Source organism: Centruroides vittatus, unplaced genomic scaffold, assembly GCF_030686945.1.
Source record: "Centruroides vittatus isolate TY-2023 unplaced genomic scaffold, ASM3068694v2 scaffold_435, whole genome shotgun sequence".
Taxonomy (NCBI): domain Eukaryota; kingdom Metazoa; phylum Arthropoda; class Arachnida; order Scorpiones; family Buthidae; genus Centruroides; species Centruroides vittatus.
The window spans coordinates 5,666,733-5,682,764 of record NW_027122708.1 but is presented as its reverse complement, the minus strand read 5'-3'; the positions used below and the strand labels follow the sequence as shown (position 1 = coordinate 5,682,764).

At 34.5% G+C, this 16,032-nt stretch overlaps 2 protein-coding genes across 2 annotated transcripts in view; both read left to right on the top strand.

The window, feature by feature from the left end:
* LOC136989023 (telomerase protein component 1-like) overlaps positions 1-1,078 on the top strand; it is a 241,123-nt gene extending 240,045 nt beyond the window's left edge. The window contains exon 51 of the mRNA XM_067287049.1: positions 939-1,078. Within this exon, the coding sequence (XP_067143150.1) occupies positions 939-1,076 (138 nt within the window). The 3' untranslated portion in view covers positions 1,077-1,078. The remainder of the gene's footprint in view (positions 1-938) is intronic.
* Positions 1,079-12,887: 11,809 nt separating this feature from the next.
* LOC136988986 (uncharacterized) lies at positions 12,888-13,460 on the top strand. The gene has a single exon (XM_067287003.1). The coding sequence runs from the start codon at positions 12,888-12,890 to the stop codon at positions 13,458-13,460; it is 573 nt and encodes a 190-aa protein (XP_067143104.1).
* The last annotated feature ends 2,572 nt before the right edge of the window (positions 13,461-16,032 follow it).

The window sequence follows — 16,032 nt, the reverse complement described above, 5'->3', positions numbered from 1 at the left end:
GAAATACAGTATTTCAAAAAGAGAATCTCTGAAATTTCATATTTATTCTTTAAATATGAACTTCAAAGTTCTGAAAAGTTTGTTTACTTCTAGGAAGAAAAAGGTTTATTCAAAAATTATTTAAAAAATTCCATTTGTAGATCAAAGCTTTTGATTCTCTTCGGTATCAATTGTATAAGTTCAGTTGAACTCTTTTTCGATAAATGAGAACTTTCCTCGTAAAGTTTTAATCCTTAGAACTTTTGAAAATCATTTCCTGAAATTCTCAGTATGAGATTTTAGAACAGCAAATAAATCTGTATGATCATAATGTACAGTACAAAGCCATAGGAATGGGTCTGGTCATGGAAGGAACACTTTTTGTTACCAACATTATGAATTCAATCCTAATATCAAATCACCCATTGAGTAATACTGTCAGACCAAACTAATAGACTTTTCTATAGGGGAAAGTGTTATCTTTCCTTTCACTCTTCCTGGTAACATACCCAGAGAGACAGTTATTGAACTTTTGTAATTTCTAAGTAAGAATTGAAAGCAAAATCATTATTAAAGAAACTAGGAAACCATGGTCATAATCTTGGTAACTGCTTTCCATTTTTGGGTCAGACTACTTTTATCCTTCTTCCAGTGGCTCCAATACAGTAGTACTATCAGCAATCTTTAAATTGGATCATACTGGCTTAAACTAACTAGAATTCTGTCTTTGAAAAATAATATTTTTATTTATTTGGAATGAAACAAAAAAAGTTATTATTTATTTAAAGTTTCACAAATTAACAGTAAACAAATAAAATTTTGTCATTAACTGCAAAACATTTTCAGTCTGTCATTGTAAGCTTAATGTTATCATTATATCCTTAATGTGATTCAAATATTATGATTAATATAGCATATTTGAAATTAATTTACATAAAATTTAATTTTTATTCTTTTAGGTTGGACAATTCTTTCTTCAATTACCAGTTGAAGTTCTAACAACAAAACAAGTAAAATCGACAGAAAATCTGTTACAGATCTTGATAATGTGTGGTACTAAAAATGGAAAGGTGCATTTATTAACATGGAATAATTAAGTTATAAAAATCTTATTTAAAATCTTAAATCTTATTAATTGTTATAAAAATCTTAGAATTTTTGTACTTTAAAAAACTGGCATAAAAAGTGTAAAACATTAAGCTATGCAATATTTTGTCAAATTGCAACATTATTAAATATAATTTATTTTTATATTTAATTATGTAAAATCACAATATATTTATACATGCAATAATAAAAATTTGTTTCATTGTTTGTTACCGTTTTACATTTTAATCATTTAGCAAGAAAAAATAAGCAAAAATTTATAAAATTTTTCATAGAACTTACGTAAATTAAATCAAAATAAGACAATTAATTAAACTCTAGTGATAAAGTAATCGCAAGGTGGAAGAATATTAATTTCCAGAATATTTTTTCACCGAGACCAGGATTCAGGGTACACTGGCAAGAGCATAATTAAGATCGTAAGCAACTTCTTCGAAATGAAAACAGACCAGAATTATATTTACATTACGACGTGGATATTATCCCTCAAAAAGAATAAGGAACAGTGCAAAAGATACACCAAAGAAAACAAAAGTAATCGATAGTCTTTTGACAAATTTTTAATCATTTCTAGATTATCCCTTTGCCTTCGATGGAAAAGAATTTGTTCAGTTGCAATCTAATGCCCGTCAAAGAACAGAAAACGTTCTTCAGATTGCTTAAGAGCAATGAGAGAATATGCAGTTATAACGTAGTTTTAAGACTCGTTTGTAAAGATAAAGTGGCTTTTCTTAAGATCGATCTAGAACCTGTTCAAGAGAAACTTCAGAAATTCCAAGAGAGGCCATGTGCGCTGTGAGCCTTCAAAATCTTTGGGGGTGTACTATAGATTACTCCCTATGGAATTTCAGGACTTTGATTATATATTTGAACTCAGGGGACCGAGACGAGTTCGACGGTACCCTATTTTTGGACCGGAGACGAAAAATAAAAATTGTCACACTTTTTAAGTTACCATACTTTTTTAATGCTCTCATGCAGACGGCACCGTAGTTGCTAGTATTGCCATCTTGCGGTAAAGTCTGCAAACCGTGACGTCGGACTACGGTCATCTCCCGGGGCGTTAAACACGCGATACGAGAGCGGAGAGAGCGACGCGACTTCCGATCATCACGCGATCGCCATTTCGGTTAATGTTACTTATGGCAGCAAACATGGCGGCCCGACTGACCTCTCGTATGGGCGCCACCACACGCCGCCATGTGCTAAACTAGTGATCGATTCACGGTAGTTCTTGAACAAAGTAAAAAAAGGGGGAAAACGTCTACTAAAGGCAATTTTAACGGCAAGCGATGGGACTCCCGATCGCGATAGCGAGGCCGACTTAGCGGAGAGCGACGCGACTCCCTATCATCGCGCGATCGCCGGAAAAAAGTATGATAACTTTTTTATTTTTCGTCTCCGGTCCAAAAGTAGAGTATCGTTGAACTCGTCTCGGTCCCGAGTTCAGATATATACCCAAACACACGAAATTCATAGGCAGTAATCTATAGTATACCCATCTTTGGTACTGTACCTATCAGAAAATCTTTTACTTTCTCAGCTGTTATAACAGAGGAAAAGTATGGCGATCCAGCAAAAAAATGAACCCCCCCTCCAGATTTTTACATTTTTGGACACCTTGAAACGTCGAGAAATGCAAAAAAAAAAAAAAAAAAAAAAAAAAATCGGGAGTAATTTTCAAATGAATGTTAGGGTATGTATTTGTGTGGGGCACGATTTTATTCACCTTCTTTGAAGCTTAATAACTCCTGTGCTTTTTGTCGAAAATTTCTGAAATTTTGCAGGGAGCTTTGTTTAAGGGGAATGATGCTATTAAATTTTGGTGGTTAAAGGTCGAGCGGTGAGGAGATAATGGGGGTCGTGTATACCCAGTGGCGTAGCTAGCATGGGTGACACCCGGTGTGGATGTCGTGGTGTCACTCTTTTTAACTCTCTTATAAAACACTGTTGAATTGTAATATCTTCGCACTCCAGCAACTTGAACGCTACATTGAATATGCGATGTCGCGACGTATTAGTTTAGATTTATAGAATAAATCATAGTAAGATTTTCAGCTGGTGCGAGCTCTCGTGGCGTCTCTTCATAGCGAAGAAACTGTCATGGGAGGCGAGCCGTTGACTTTTTTTTTCTTTTTTTATGGCACAGGCCTACTGGGTGACACCCGGGCGGGCCGCCCCTAGCTACGCCTTTGTGTATACCTCCTGTAGGGTTGGACTTAATGACGATTTTACTCGTTATTAGTATTTACAATTTTTTATAAAATTCATCCCTACCCTCAAAATTAAGCTTTTTGCAGTATTATAATAGTTAAAAATATTTTAAAAATTTTAATAAAATATGAAAACAGATAGCGCAACCAAAATTTTAAATGTTGCCGGGAAAGTTGAGCAACTCTTCCGTAAGAAAAGTTTGAATAGATCAACTTTTTACAGTAGGCATACGAGTTGAACTGCGCATGTGCTAAGTCGCCATCAGTCGATACACAATCGACGAAACTGACAAATAAACAACATGCATACTGGTCAAGAATCATGGGCGTAGCCAGGAAGAGGCGTGGGTGGGCACGCCCCCCCCCCAGTTAACCTGGTGCCCCTCCCAGAAAATTACAGCTTCTACTAGGCCCCTCCCATAACAAAATCCTGGCTACGCCAATGTGAAGAATGTGCTGCTATGATTGCGTTGTTGGCAGTGTAGGCGATTTTATTATTATTAAAAGTGAAAAGGTCGATGACAAGTATACCCAATCAATGTAAAGGGTCACTTTGCCAGTTCACTTTATTTCTTTATATTCTCCAGTGTTCTCCATTTTACCAATCGTAGTCGTACATGCCATTGTTGCCAGATTGGACAAAAAGTAACAAATTGGTCGAAACGTAACTTTTGACCGACAATGCTACTTCTGAACAATATAAAATTTTAAGATAAGAGTTAATTCGGTCATAAAAAAAATAGAATAATAATAAAATGAATAAATAATTATAGTGTTAGATCTGTCAACATCAGCCGATGATTTTGCTCCTGCTCACGATGGATTGCTTCGTAAATCGTAAAAAAAGTTTGTTCCTTACTATCTATCTCCTTCCCAGCAATATTAGTTAATTATAATACCAACACACCTGAATTTAATTTACCGAGTTTTTTTTTCTCTTTATTCCAAACGTTTTTAGCCTATTTTCGATAGGTCATCGTCAGGCTATCATTCATCGTTCCAAAATGGAACGTTTTGTTCAAATTCATCTTATTTGAATTTTTTAAAATATAGTCAACAAAATTTTTTCGTGTATTACATAAAATACTAATAAAAATTACTAAACATGCTATTAACGTTATATAATTAAATAACAAATTACATGAGTTATATGTTAATTTAATTTATTAATAATGAAGTTCCTTAACGGATACAGAAACGGCCTTACGGTATTTTATAACTATTGCCATAGATATCCAGTGTAGCAAACATTTACGAATACGGCTACGGTTAGGTTACGCAGTTTATAACTCGATCCTTACACAAAGATAATGAAATTAGAGGCAGCTAATTACTTTAAAAAACAGCTTATAAAGAAGTCGCTGCCTACCTCTAGTCAAATTAATTAATTTCTAGTATTTAATTATAGTTTTTACATGGGCCAAGAATTTGGCATATCGTTTAGAATGTTTGTCAAACTTTTTTTTTTTTTTTTTTTTGTTTTCTGCAAATCGAATTCGCATTTCAGGTTGGTTCATTCCGTACTAGAAGAAAAGATGATGATTCATGCTTCTTAACAATGTATATTGTGTAATTTTCTTTGAATAAACGTTATACATAAAATATTTGTATATGGCAATATTTTTTCGGCATGGAACGCCTTATCGTATTTTACATCGATTTTCAGGGAAAAATTGTTTCGCTTAACGAGTGTTTCGCCTTACGAGTAAGATTCTGGAACGAATTAAGCTCGTTAAGCGAGGTTCCACTGTAATTAACTTTATAGCGATATTACACGTCAATTTTCAATCTACTTGCTATGCCAATCTCTGAGTCCAGTAATGACTGCCAAAGTTCCAAAACTACAGAATGTTGCATCCTTCGACGTCACAAGACAAAACATTTTGAAAATACACAGAATCAAAAGATGTTCACGTGGTAACATTATCATTGTGGTTTATAAATATTTGTACTATGTCGCAGTAATTAAGTATATTTAAATTATATCCTTTTTTGTAAGAATTATACAGTATTTAGTTCATTATTTTTTTAATTTTTTGCCAGTAGATGGTGCTACATGTAAAGCCGGCAAATCGAATGTAGATGGAAATTATTTGATTTATAGAAATTAAATTGATATTTTGGGGTGGGATGTACGACATTATTTAAGTTAGAAGTATGCGAACGTAACGGGCGAGTTTTTTGACGAGATTGTGTCTCGTCTATAAAATCACACTACTGTCAACGGCTTGGACACCTTCAAGCAGGCATGTCAAAGATAAGGCCCGCGAGACAATTAGTTGCGGTCCGCAACATCAATAATGCTATTTGTTTATTCTTTTATCATCTTGATACCAAAGAAAATGTGATATTTTATACTTAAACAAATAATACTTAATAAACAAAATTGTTGAACCTAATTATTATTGTTTTTATTTCTATTTATTCATATTACGTGGAGATATTTATCTTATTTGATTTATTTTTGTGTTTAATTTCTTGTTTACATTATGTTTTCTCTATTTCATGTTTTGAATTTCAAATTAAAGTCCGTCTTGGCAAGATCATTTATTGCACAATTCTATTTTGCCCATAAAATGCGTGTTTTCGACATATTAGTAAATTACAGTTTATGCTTGTATTTTGAGTCATGCGATCCCCGTTTCTGATCATTTTACAGACCTGCTTCAGGTCTGTAAACTGGCCGAAAATGTTTGTTCTGTGATTAAAGTTATTGCTGGAAAACTACTAAGGAGTTTTTTTTTATTTTATTATGAAATCTTGGGTTATTAAAAAAAAATTTTTGAGTTGGTTACTTTTGGGCTACTTTTTAGAAAATTTTTGGCTACAAAATCTCAAAACATCTGGCCTGTTGTCATACTCGAGACAAAAAATTGGCACTTAAGCACTTTGAGTTTGACCCGCTGCCTTAGAGGTATGAAGGAGTACATGTCAGGAGTTGCAATTTGGCACAGAGTATTTGATGCCCAAGTCATACGCATACAAAAAAAACAGACTTATAGGTAATCAGGGAACCGAGAACCGGGTCAAAATGATGAGACTGTTTCTATACACAGGCGCGAGTGCGAAATTTGCGCATGCGTTGCTCGCGCTCTCCGAGACATAGTTTCGTCCCATGAATGGCTTCGCCGTTTTACTTGTTTTTTTTTATAACTCTTTCCGCCATGTGGGCTCCTTAAGCAAGCTTATTATGGGTTCGGCCTGGTCCACAATGAGGCGGCCGAGTGGTGAGAGACAGGACCCGATATATCCGGACGGACCACCTCCGAAAAATTCCTGGGGATTTTTCGACCCGTCCGGATCGACCCCGGGTCCCCCAGAGCGGTAGACTGCCACCTGGACCATTATGTCATTTGAATTTTATAAATATTTTGTAAGAAAAGCGCCATGTATTCCAAAATTTGAATTTGAAATTAGTTGGAAATATCGAAAATCTTAGAAATCGAACGAATTGCCAGAATTGAATTGCCAAAAACGATCGCTGGAATTGAACAAACTTTTTTCACGTAAGTTGTTTTTTCTAATTTATTTAGTGAAGAATTTGTTTTATTTATTTGAAAAGTTAAAAATAATCACCAGTTTGATGAATATTGAATATATTCATCGAATCGGGAACAGGAACGAAAAAATTGCAACTTTGAATAAATAATTCAATTTTATTTCGAAATATACTTTCTGATAATATCAATCTATGTTTCTCTGAGAAAACCTTGTTATTTCGATATTAGGTAATTAGAAGTCAAGTCTAGTCTCCACACAAGAGAATAGGATTTTTCATACATTTTAGTTCGGATCATTCGAAACACGCGTGCGATGAAATTCGAAATTATTATCTGGTCTGGTGATTTTCATAAATATAATTTAATTCGAAATCACCCATCATGTTTATGTATTTATAAGGAAAGTTTTCATGCCGAAGTGGCATTTTCGGTTTCGGTTTCACCAATTATATACATTGTTGTATACAAAGTGATTAGAACACCACGCCAAAATATTATACATTTAAAACAAGAAATAACTATTGTCCATCGACGTTAAACAGTTTTTATTACAACGCAAGCACTTTCGACATTTTATCAATGCCATCTTCGGGCGAAGAACGTAACTTTGGAACGTTATGAAAATTTTTTTTTAAATGGAACATTAAATACAGTATTCCAAAATGGAATACAAATTTTCAAATGATATTTTAAAATAAAATTGAATTTTTGGATTATAAATAGGAGACTTAAGGTATTCATTTGATTACTAGAAATGAAATTTATAATAATGTTTGTACTCAGAATCAAATAAATTTTTGTATTTTATAGAAAACGCAAACCTCTGAACCTTACAAATGAGATTCCAGCATAGTTTAATGAAGAAAAAACAAACGCTTTCGATCTACATAGGAGATCTTAAGGGTTAACAATACCATCGATCTACTTTTATCTGTTTTTAGCAGACGATATGATTGTCAGACATCCATTTTTTTCTCTCTCGTAGAAGTTTCCTTGTGATTTCCTCCTGGCAATTCTTCTTAAACGATTTCATCTTGAAAGTCTCCTTCCATCGATAAAGTTCCTTTTGACATTCACCCATGCCAACAATGTTTGGCACGATATCTTCAGGATAGCAATACTGTACTGTAGTTTGGGTGCAAACATGGGCCATACTTTATGGCGTCGATGAGGAAGGATGAGGGCGATATGTTGTCCCAGGAAACTAATTGTGGACGAAGTTGTACACCAAACCAATATTTCGATGTTGTTTCTTGATGATCCAATCTAATTTCTTGTGGTATTTGTGTGTGAGATTTCTTTCTAATCTTTCTTGTAGATAAAGGTGATAGATTAATTGATAAACGTGCTTCCACTATCTATAATATTCTCAGAAACGGAAAGGACAACACCGACACAGAGTCGTAACTAGTCTTTTATGCGCCCGGTGCGCCCGGTGCAAGCTTCTGTAACTACGCCCCAAAACTATGATATAAAACTTGGTCCAGGTCATTTATATGCCCCCAGGGACTGCACCCTGTGCCTGGGCACCGCTGGCACCGCCCTAGTTACGGCACTGCACCGACATGCTTAGGATACCTGGAGTTTATAGGATTCCGTTGAGAGACAATAGATTCGAGTGCGATCTTGAGTACATCGGCACCACCACGCGATCACTCAAAATAAGGCTTGCAGAACACAAATACGATATTGATAAAAGAAAATACAGTACAACACCGTCCTAGCCAGGTACGCCACAGACAACGACGTTCAAACCTATCTAGACAAAGCTTTCATTATACAACGATCTAAATCAGGACACTAGAAACTCTCGAGATATTCAAATCTGAAAAGAAGGGCTGTTGCACCAATTTTAGGGATGAAAAACGATTATCTTATGCCTGGCAATCTTTATACCAACAAGAACAGTCGATATAAAAAAATTACTTAAAAAGTTTTTATAAATTCTCGTTTGTACTTACATTTTATTATGTATTACAGAATTTCTGTTATTTTGTATCATTTTATATACACTTATGCAATGTTTATGTATTTAAGAGTTTTCAAATGATGTTAAAATATTCCTTTCCTCGCATTCCATTTTGGAACATATTAACCTCAAGAAGATCTCTTATGTAGATCGAAAGCGTTTGTTTTTTTCTGCATTAAACTATGCTGAAATTTCACTTGTGAGGTTCAGAGGTTTTCGTTTTTATGACATACTTTATTCCAGTTTTGCAGTGTTTGAACTATCTTTGTATTTTATACAAATTTGTTAATATGTTATGGAAGAAATCTGTTTTGCATTTAATTATTTTGGACATTTTTCGCAAAAATCTATTGTTTCGCTAATTCCAAAGACGATTAAATACAAAATACACGTCTGCGTATTAACGATAGTATGCGTACGCCTAGCTTTAATCGTTAACAAGGCTAACGGGTGAAATTATATAAGACTAGATGAGCCCGGCGTTGCCTGGGCAAAAAATAACAACAAAGGTTAAGATTATTAGATTATTTCGTACTTCTAATCCTTCTATTATATTATATCATAGCATTTAATTTATATTTACAAAGGTTTATCGCACCGAGTGATCAATCTAACACATTTAAAAAAATTTTTGTAGACGATAAATAACCCTTACATAAGAAAATCTTTGTAGTTATATAAATCAAACACTATAATATAACAAACATTGAAACGAAAACTATATAAAGAGTTTGGTTATTTTAGCCTACCATTGTCACGTTTATCGCGCTACTCGGCGGTACAAAATGGTACAATCTCATTGGTCAAGTTGACTCCAATTGAAAATATATCTTAAAAAAATTTTTGATTTATTTTTTCCTAATGATAACTCTAAGAAACTGTACCATTCGCAGCCGAATATCAAATGGTAATCTGCCAACCAATCAAATTTCGCGAAAAACGGATCATATATTTAAGCTCGGCACCCTCGAAAACCACTTAAAACATATTTATGCTCTTTGTAACTTTGTATTATACAATTTTCCTACTCGAATGCCACCATAACGCTTTCTGATCGGAAGGAGACTGTTGCAGAAGGAAGTCGAAGTAATTCGACCAAAAGTAGTTTGTTAGTTAAGTTATGGCAACGCAACGCTTGGGTGATCTGCCTAGGGCGGATGCCTTCCGGGATGTCTTTTTAAGAGAAACTGGCCTTTAGGCATTACAGACGTGGAGAAAATCCGGAAAACTCCACGTGGCTATCCCGTCAGAACGAGGCGCGAACCTACGACTGAACGCCCAGTGTTCAGGGTACGAAGACCGTTTGGTCACTGGTGGGCTCGCCAAAAGAAGTCGTTGACCTCCCGGAAGACAGAATGATCAACGACTACTAATTAATACCGATCTACTATTAATACGCACGTGATCGAAGTTGTTAACCTTAACGTCCGAAAGACTTCACATGATTTCTTTGAATAAAAAAAATTCTTGTAAAAATGCGATAATAATTACCTTTATGTGATAATAAGGTGTTTACATTTTTGCAACAAACTGTACAAACTTTGAGGTAAGTATGTTCTCGTAAATATCGCGTTTATAAAATAAATTATCGGGCTGCAATTTGAAAAAATTGTAGACCTATAAATTCCGACTGATATCTCTTGTCTATCTGTGTTTCTGTCCGTCCTTTCTTAATCTCGAGAATAGACGAAAGTCGAGACTAGATATGGTTAGGAGCAATTAAGATTCTTTAAATTGCGGTTTAAAAAAATTCATTTTTAATAACATAAAAATCAGAGTTGAAATATATTTATTTATGAAATGGTGTTGAGTGACACTATATCGATAAGTGCTCATTGTTAATGAAAAAGTATTAAAAATTTATAGTAATAATTCAATTTTTGTGGGCCCTTGACACTTGGGGCCCAGGGCTTAAGCCCTATTAGTCCCTATGTAGATCCGCCCCTGGGAGCTGGAAGCCCAGATTAACTATATATGAACTTACGATGCAAACAGGAAGTCACGTTACATCTATCCAAAATTTTTCCCTGAACGGAGTTAGATAGATAACCGGCACGACTCTATTGCTAACAGGAAAACTATAAAGTACAGGACTAAAGGAATTGAGAACATTGTGACGAAAAGTTGCAGCCCGGCATTGTAACGATGTCACAATAAATAATCGCTCGTTAGAATTAGTTTGGTTTATTTGGTTAGGGCAACGCGACACGTGTGCGATATGCCGAGGGAGATGCATCCCGGGAAGACTTTTATGGGAAGCTGGACTCTATTTAGGTGTTACTAACCTGAAGAAAATCCGAAAACTCCAGCCCGCTCGCCATGCCCGAACCCCGACTAATTATCAGAGTTTGGTGGTTTTATGCACTCTGTTACTGAAGGGTGCTTATTAGAATTCAGAAAGTATCATTTAGAAATGAAAAAAAAAACTCGAGTTGTTAGATGTGGAAAATTAAATTTTTATAGATTTTTCACAGGATAACACTTTCGATTCCACGCAGTCCACAACATTACCAGAAAACTACGTCAAATAAGACGAATTCGTACTTACGGGAGTTTTCTTTATTTCATAAAAAAACAGCACACCTCTGAACTTTAAAAGTACAATTATTTTTAAGGTTTTCTTCGCCTTTCCTTTATTATTAACTGTATTTTAGAATATTTTCTTACGATTTAAATTTAAGAAAATGTATTTGCTGATTTACATTCGATTCAAACATTCCATTTGCTCAATTACAGGCAGCGCCATCTGTGGCGCTGCCTGTAAACTAGTAAATCGAATGGAGATAAAAATGAATTGATTTACAGAAATCCAATAGATATTTTGGGGTGGGATTTTCGACATTATCTAAGTTAGCGTTATATAAACGTAACTGCCGAGTTTCGTAGCAATTGGTTAAACGACAGTTTTTTATAGCGAACAAACATCCAAACATTCCTATTTATATATATAGACTAGCAGGTAGGCCTGGCGTTGCTCGGGCAAAAGTAACGATAGCGAAGATTAAGATTATTACATTATAGTCACAAAAAAGGTGTAATTTCATTAACGAATTAAGTTTTTCTAAAGAAAGGTCGAATTTGAAAATCGAATATGTTCCAACATATTACTCTTTTTCTTTTTTCTTTTTTTTTTCCAGCGCCCGTACGTCTTGCACGTCGCTTTCTCTCGTTCTCCATTGTTACTTAACACTATCATTGTTACTTAACACTTTGGTACTTAAATCTGGTACCCTAACTGTGTACTAAATTTTAACTTTCAACTCCTAACCGTTTTAGCGAATATAAAGATTATTGCGTTATAGTCAACCTTACCCGTTTTCACAGAATGCAAGAATTGGGTCCTCCCTGTTTCCAGACTAATTACAGAATTTTTAGATAGGTCTAAAAATATGTTCGATTTCGAAAAATCTGCATCTGTGTCTTGCTCGTCGCTTTCTCTTAACACTTCCATTGTTACGTAACACTTCCATCGTTGATTGAAGTGTTAAGACTTAATCCTGTCCCTCTCCCCCGTGGGGAGGAATTTCGAAAAATCCCTTCTTAGCGTGCTTTCTCGTGACGTACCCTAACTGTGTACCAAATTTCAACTTTAAACTCTTAACCGTTTGGGCTCTGCGCTGATTATTATTGTTATTATTATCAACTCGTCTCAATTATATATATAGATAGATAATGTCATGATTTTATTCAAAAATTACAAAAAAATTCAATTCGAAAAGAAGTTCGGATAATTCGAAGTCGTGTTTTTTGGTCCCTTGAGTTTCGAAATAATGGAGTTTTACTGCATCATGGATTTCTATTAATATAAACGTATGGTATAAATATTAGAATAATAACTTAGTCACAAAATTATCGGCTTAAAATTGATTATAATATGTAATCTATTAAAGATAAATATATTTTATCGAGTATGTACTCTACAGTATTTAGACTGATAAAGCTTAGGTTCTAAATTTATAGTATTAATTATAATTTTAGTATTATTTTAGTATTAGTAGTAAAATTTAAAATTTTAGTATAATTCTTATAATTGCTTAGATACAGCTTTTTGATTTAAAAAATATTCCAAACTATCAATACTAATCAATTGTGAAATTTCATTAATACTAACAGGAAAAAATGGACATCTTAGAAAAAAGAGAAAGAGAAAGGGAAATAAATAGAGTGAAACAACGAGAAAGGCGTGCTAACGAAACACAACAAAAAAGAGAAGAACGCCTACGAAAGAATCGAGAAAGAATGCGATTAAGGCGTATTAGAGAAAGAGAAGAAGAAGCAGAAATTAGAAGAACGATAAGAGAAAATAATCAAAATCAAAGAGAGCGTGAACGCAGAGAACGTGAAGAGAGAGAAAATGAACACAGAGAACGTGACGAGAGAGAGAGTGAACGCAGGGAACGTGAAGAGAGAGAGAATGAACACAGAGAACGTGAAGAGAGAGAGAATGAACGCAGGGAACGTGAAGAGAGAGAGAATGAACACAGAGAACGTGAAGAGAGAGAGAATGCACGCAGGGAACGTGAAGAGAGAGAGAATGAACGCAGGGAACGTGAAGAGAGAGAGAGTGAACACAGAGAACGTGAAGAGAGAGAGAGTGAACGCAGAGAAAGTGGAAGACATCAAGAAGGAAGGCGTCATTATTTTGAAATTAATTTATTATCTGAACACATCAACATCAATTTGTATTATTAACTCCTTCTTCACCGTGTTAATTTAATTTAATTGAAATTAATGATTAAGAATAATTAAAAATAATTAAAAAATAATAAAAACGAAGAAAACGAAATAAAATAAAAAAATAAAATCGTCGATTGCCGCTTTGGTGGGAAGTTTGGACAATTATTCAAGTAGATAGCCACAACCGTCAGCGTGCAGACGAACGGCAAGAAGAACAGAATGGAGACCATCGAGGATACGAAAGACATAATGAAAGACTTAATTACTATCGTTCTATGGAAACACATGAGGACAAAGACCCGAAAAAATTATATTTTACAGAGACGGATTGAGTGATCAATTTTCTAGAGCGGTGAACAAAGAATTGACGATGATACGTAATGCCTGCGCCTAAACGAATCCAACAGAAGATATACGAACCACCCATCACTTTTGTCGCCGTGGAAAAACGACACCACGCGTTTCATATCGGAAAATTTGGAAGACGGAGTGGGAAAACATCGGAACATCCCCGGGCACGACCGCGGATACGAACATCGTCCACCCCATCGAATTCGATTTTTTCATCTGCTGCCACGCCTGCATCCAGAGCGCCATCAGACCCGCCCAGTACACTGTGTTGTGGAACGATAACAATTCTATGACCGACGAGTTGCAAACCCTGTCGTATTAGTTGTGACGCACGTCAAATGTACTCGAATCATTGAGGCTATTAAGGAGACATTTTGTTTTTATTAATTTTATAAATTGCATAATTATTTTTTGGATTTTTGTATATTTTAATAGAAAATAAGATAAGTTACATTCTCTGATTCTTTTATTTACATTGATAAGTATCAGACTAAAAAATTTCAGCTTATGTTTATTTATTTTTTTTATTTATAAAACTGTTAATTTTATATATTTATTAAACAGTAATTAAATTATGGTGTCTTAACTTCTGTCATTTGATAAAACGTAGAAAAATAACGTAAGTTCCAATAAGATTTCATTTTATATAGTCTATCTCTTGGACTTGTGCGAAAAACTGTTCGGTGCTATAATTATTTTGGAAAATAATCCATTCGACAATAATTTTGTAAAATAATTTTAAATGAATAAGGATACTTTATATATTTGAGAATACCCATATTGACCACGTCATATGCACTAAGTGATATTCAGTTTTCTCATTTGAAAAGCCTGCAACTAGCTAATATGGACGAAGGATTTTATTCAAATTATTACGTAAAATTACGATTCTTATAAAATTACGTCAATTAGAGAATTTCGAAGTTGTCCTGCGAAAAAGTAAACAGCAGAGCTGGTCTTTGTTGCATTTACAGGGTTGCCAAAAACGCCTGTTTTTAAATTTTAATTCATGGGACATATAGCTGTTTACAAAATATTGTTTTCAAGCAATAACAGTGATGCACATTCACTCTCCACTTCCTAATGAAATTTCACAAATAAACAACAAAGTCATGTCAATATATACTGTATAAGGAATGGATTAGCATGCCGAGGGCTTAAAAAAATTAGTGATATGTGATCATTTCGGACAAGAAAATCATTGACATATTTACAAATAAAATATATAGACCATATTTAAAACAAGTAAAACGTGAGTGCCGTATTTGGGACAAGCTATGTCATGGCAGGTCTCGTTCTCATTCTCCAATCTTCTTTGGTATCGCTAGTTTTGAGCGCGATCGTTCAAACTTCGCCGGCCACGAGGTCGTCCAAGATGCATTTTCGGTGAAATCAGCCTATCCAATGTCGAAATTTCTCTCCGTTGCGTGTCGCCTCGGGTGAATTTCTGTCTATGCCTAATGAAAATTTCCCGTTTTTGAAAAAAAATAACAGTGGCTATTGTATCGTCCGAAATTATTTTATTATTTTGCACAAACAAAATGTATATATTAATAAATGTAAAAAGAAAAAATTATATTTTGGAAGTTAGTTTTATAATATAAAATTTATAACGACTAGCGCCATCTAGTTTCAAAAACGTTCCGATGCTGAAACGAGATATCTCGGGTCAACCGTCAAGGTCAGCAGGTCGCGACCAGAGATATGCCGGGAATAACATGAGACAGGTAAATGGGTTTTTTTCAAAGATTCGTTTGTCAAAATTCACATTTCAAACTTCCCAACCAGCAACGCATGCGCAAATCTCGCACTAGTGCCTTTTTGTAGAAAGTGTGTAGCCATTTTGTATTTTATTTTGACTCGGTTCTTGGTTCCTTGACTACCTACAAGTCTGACTTTTATGTGCGCATGATTTTGGCACCAAATACTCTGTGCCAAATTGCAACTCCTGACATGTACTCCTTCATACCTCTAAGGTGTGCAGCCGTTGACGGCAGCGTGATTTTATAAACAAGACAGTCTTGTCAATAAGTTATATGTTAATGAATATATAAAACATTATGTGGACTATTTTATTGAAATTCTCTGGCCTGACGAGAAATTTCAATCAGCACATATATTGAATAGTTTGAATATTTTCGCGTATGGAATGCATTGCAAATATAAAATTATACAAGATGCTCGGAATGTCTAGGTTTATTATATGCTTACTTTATAAGTAACTTATTTGAGAAAT

Bases quoted from the DNA above. Each gene is read 5' to 3' on its own strand.
- LOC136988986 (XM_067287003.1), top strand. From the start codon at position 12,888: ATGGACATCTTAGAAAAAAGAGAAAGAGAAAGGGAAATAAATAGAGTG.